We start from the raw sequence: 4,677 nt of genomic DNA, 5'->3' as shown, positions 1-4,677 counted from the left end.
TTCCAAAAAACCCTTGATCAGTTTTTCAACATGTTTTTTTTGCAGTTGCTCTTACTATATGCAGTTCTGGATAAAAAACAGTTCATGCTCTTTACTATAGAGCACATGCCAAAGCACAATACAATAGCTTCACTTCCTGTGTCACATAGGACATCTCTCATCTTGTTCCTGTTATAAATGTCACAAGCTCTATTTTTAGCTGGAAACACTTATGTTAGGTAGCTGTAATGTTTTCATGATTCTACACTGAACACCATGGCAGTCATTCACAGTAGTAGTAGTTTATCAGTGAGGAAATTACTCATGACAGTGTTTGTTTGTTCATTAACCACCGCTGTCTCTCAGAAGTAATTTATCTAATTGAATCCTAACTCCTTCAACGTACATGAGTGAACATAAAAGCTTTCATCAACAGGTGGCGCTAGAGGATAATGTCACCTTTTGTTTCAACAAACATTGCAGAGTCAAGGCCCCAATTTGCATGTGCAAAAGATTGTTGTGCAAATTGGGTAAAAAAATGGCCATCTTTACCTTAATATTTCTAATAGACCCAATGAGAAATTATCCAATTGAACTTTTCAATACTTAGTCTAGCGTTTCCATGATATGCAATGCATTTCCACACTCAGATTTGAATAATTAGTTTATTTATACACAGTTATGTCAAAACCATTGTTACAATCAAGCTACAATACAAAAATCATGCTGTAGAGTATTCTGAGTTGTAGGGTATTTTTTGCTCTGCTTATGACTATTATCTGAATCACATTTGGGCGCTCAGATGCTATTACCCATCAGCTTTCTTGTTTAGAATTTACTTACTCGATCATAGGCATCATTTATTTGAGCAGATGCATTATTGGTAAATGAAATGAAGATTTTTATTATTATCATCAATTTGTGAAATTATGAACACATCATGCAGGAAAATATAGCAAAATGTAATTTGGATAGTTCTAATTGGTAATCACAGATTACTTAATGTCATGTATTTGTATTTGTGTTTGTTTTTCAGAAGGAGAATATGACAACTGCTGTGATTGGACCTCATACATTGCCCGTAGCCAGCAGTATTGAGAAGTATGCAGGTCTATTAGAGTAACGATTTCTTTGGCAAAAAAACCCTCTGTTTTCTTACTTTTCTGTCTTTGTCTTTAGCAAAGATGTTCTAGAAGCCTTTGAAGCAATACATGGGAAATTCCAGCAAATACGGAATTTAACAAGAAGACAAAAAGATCACCTAAAGAAAATATACAGAGGAAATGATATGGGAAATGGTAATATTGAAATCTACACAATTGTCATTATTTAGATTTCAGAGCCTGCCTATGTTCAACTACAGTTCAAAAGTCACACAAGACTTGAACTCAAGTCCAGTTTTGCTTTAATTTAATTCCAAAGAAGAACATATGTTGAGTTACAATTACTTTGGATTTGTCACAACACAATGTGAGTAATTATATATGGTAGCTTTAGCTTTGTTCCTGTTTAATTATTCCACAGGAAAATACTGTGATGTGGCCTCGGTTACTGGTTATATAATGGCTGCAACGGATTTGCATATTCATTATGTTATGCCAAATATAGTCATTTGCATTTCAAATGTTTATCATGATATTAGAAGAATAACTGATGGAACATTTTAATTCAGAATGATTATGCCCTCTAAGTGTATTAATTATTACTTGACAACGCCACACACAATGGCATACTTTAGTAGCTCAATGATGTAAATGATAGTGACAATTATGTTACAGTAATAGGTTAAGACCCTTGTGTTTGCCATCCAACAGAGCAGCAGTTCTCCATGCCCATCCAGTGCACCGACGTGACAGCGGAGCTAGCAGAGAGGCCCTTCCCCTCGGCCTTGAGGTCAGGGGTCGATGCTGTCCAAAACCCACCCACGTCTCTCGCCTCCCGTGGGGCCAGCCCCGAGGACTTAGTGGACTCCCTCACCAAACTGAGCGTCAAGTTCCCCCCCTCTACAGACAGTGAATATGAGTTTCTGAACAGCACTCCGGAGAAACACATTGAACTGGTCATGCCTAGGAAACGGCCCATGGGCTGTTTCCCTGCTGTGGTCACAGAGGAGATGTCTGCAGAGCTGGCCATTCCATTCCCCTACACCACATCTCCCCCCCACCCCAGCTCCCCATCAGTCTCTCTGTCACCAGAGAGTGTGTGTGGACCCCAACAGGTGAGATTGGCAGGAATTGCTCCCTTTATTTAGAGGTAAAACTGGCAAATTCTCAGTGCTTGATAAGTTCATGCAAATCGATGGTAGAGTGAGTGTAAAAGTAGTTGAAGAAAAAGCTCACACATTGGCACTGTGAGACAAGTCTGTTGGTGATGTCGATGTTGTTAATCATGATAAGAGGCAATTATCCTTCACTGATCACGAGACAAGAGTGGTAGCCAGAGTTTGATTTTGAATGGAAATGCCTTTAATTGGTTACATTTGGTAGATTTCGATCTGCCAAAGGGTGGTTTTTAAGGAGAGGGTGTCCAAGATGAAAATACAGGGTCCAAATCTGATAAAACTATTCACCACTGAGTGAGTTTTAATATTCTAAATCTACAATACAGTTTTATCTACAATCATGCATTTTACAGTGCTCCTAAGACACCATTTGTCATTCACATACAATTCACAGATAAAACACACCTATGATTATGGATGAAAATTATTTTTGGCCATGCAATTTTTAAGTCTGTTATGTGAGTTGATGTCAGAATCCAGTAATGTATCTGTTATGACTACCATTAACAGTACGGCTATAGATAGTAACAGTATTTATTCCTCTCTATTCCTGCATTTGTTAAGGCTTTTATACCCAGATTCATTTCGACCATCTCAGATCTGTATTGCTGAATGTAACAAAATTCCACATGTAGTATGTCCTCAACCTTTTGTATGCAACTGTAATGGAAATGATTTGAATTGCGCTATTTTTGTAATAATTCTTATTTTGTGAGAGCCTTTGTTTTGATCAGAGAAGAACATTAATTCCTACGATCCCATTCCTCTCCATATTTTTCAATTAATTACATTTGATTTGACCTTTTTGTTATTTGTGTTGTCCTTTTGTACTACAGGAGCATTGAAGAGATGCAACAGGATATTTGTATGTTTTGAACCGCTCCTTCTTAGATGAGCCCTCACAAGCCCAAAACACAGAAATAGAAAGACATTTGTCAGAAGATTGACCTGATTGGACAGAGAGGGAAACACCACCCCACCATGATAAAAGCGTATATTGCAAATGTTTATTTATTTAAATATCTTATCCTTAAATTAAGGACTGTGTCGTCTAATGAGATATGGAATCGTTTAACATTAGATCATGAATCATACAGTAAACACTTTTGACGTAAAGTCAAAATCCAGTAGCATCTCTTTAATTTCCATGAAAACAAGCACCGTTTCTAGTCACAGAAATGAAAGACTTCAATCCATACTTCCTCTGTTTATCTTGGCTTTGTTACTAACCGCTAAATGTTAGCAATTTTTTTTACAAAAACCAATGGGAGTCATAAAAGCATGTTCGAAATATCATGCCAAATCATGCCAAATTCTCTGACAAGAGTCAGTAACATAATTTAAATTACTTTGAAATGTATGATTTTGTAATTTTGGATGAACTGTCGCTTAAAGAATAAATAATGTAATATTGAGTTCATCATTTTGTAACCCAGAAGGCCTAATAGCATTACTTATGGTTAGATACTACATTAATTAATATTATACCAAACACTGCCAGTAATAGTATACTGTAGGAATAATTTAGACCATTTGATTTGATTTGATTCCTCTGTTAATAACACTTTCATGGGTTGTCGCTGGCAACAAGAAAGTATTCAATCATAGAAATATAGTCAGGCAGGAGCTATGGATATTAAGAAAGTGGGTTCAAGTTGGACAATGCTTTGCTTGTATTCCCTTGGGCAACAGATAGGCATATTTTTCAGTGAAGACCAAACCATGCAGTATACTTTAAGTGGGCAAGTGTAAGCAATGCTAAGTGTATGTATTATGAATAATACAATACAGTGTTATGTGTTTGTCCTTCCATACAGCCACTGTGGAGCCCTGAGCTGTGTGACACAGCGGCGCAGGCAGTGACTGAGGAGCCGTCACAGAGCAACACCCCAGACAACAGTCCAGATAACTGTGCCTTCTGCAACGCCGTAGTTCCTCAAGACATCATGAAAAGCCATCTTTATTCTCATTTTAAGTGAAGCCAGCGATTGACACTAGAAGCAGACACTGGCTGCCCAAAATGCAACAACACCTCTAGGATTGATTCATTCATTCATGGTTTATTCATGTCTTTGTTGCCTGCCATGAAGTACATGCACTGTGCCGGATGTCAAACGACACTGGCGATTGTGATGCAACTTGAATCCACTCTCAGACATTTATTTAATTTGTAAGAGTTGAATGGTACATTTTACTGTCTTTCTGTCTTAAAAAACATTGCTTTGAAATTGTAATCTAGACCTATGGAATGATATTGTACAGTATACAGGTCTAAGTGTAATAAAGCAATCATTTAATCTTGTCAACCGTTTTTTCATTTATGTTATTGTGTGATTTACTACTGTACATTATTGTCTTATTGCACCCATGGACATAGGTCTGGTGCAAGACTCACACATACTGTAATACAGTGTATC

The 4,677-nt window shown here is 37.1% G+C and overlaps 1 protein-coding gene across 1 annotated transcript in view; it reads left to right on the top strand.

The window, feature by feature from the left end:
* tank (TRAF family member-associated NFKB activator) overlaps positions 1-4,239 on the top strand; it is a gene marked incomplete at both ends in the record, with an annotated part of 5,888 nt that extends 1,649 nt beyond the window's left edge. Inside the window, 4 exons of the mRNA XM_080536948.1 lie at positions 1,016-1,080; positions 1,159-1,277; positions 1,794-2,197; positions 4,078-4,239. Of these exons, the coding sequence (XP_080393074.1) occupies positions 1,016-1,080; positions 1,159-1,277; positions 1,794-2,197; positions 4,078-4,239 (750 nt within the window). The remainder of the gene's footprint in view (positions 1-1,015; positions 1,081-1,158; positions 1,278-1,793; positions 2,198-4,077) is intronic.
* Positions 4,240-4,677: the final 438 nt, after the last annotated feature.

Source organism: Nansenia antarctica (assembly GCF_963989245.1).
Source record: "Nansenia antarctica genome assembly, chromosome: 7".
Taxonomy (NCBI): Eukaryota; Metazoa; Chordata; class Actinopteri; order Argentiniformes; family Microstomatidae; genus Nansenia; species Nansenia antarctica.
This window is presented reverse-complemented; position numbering and strand designations above follow the sequence as displayed.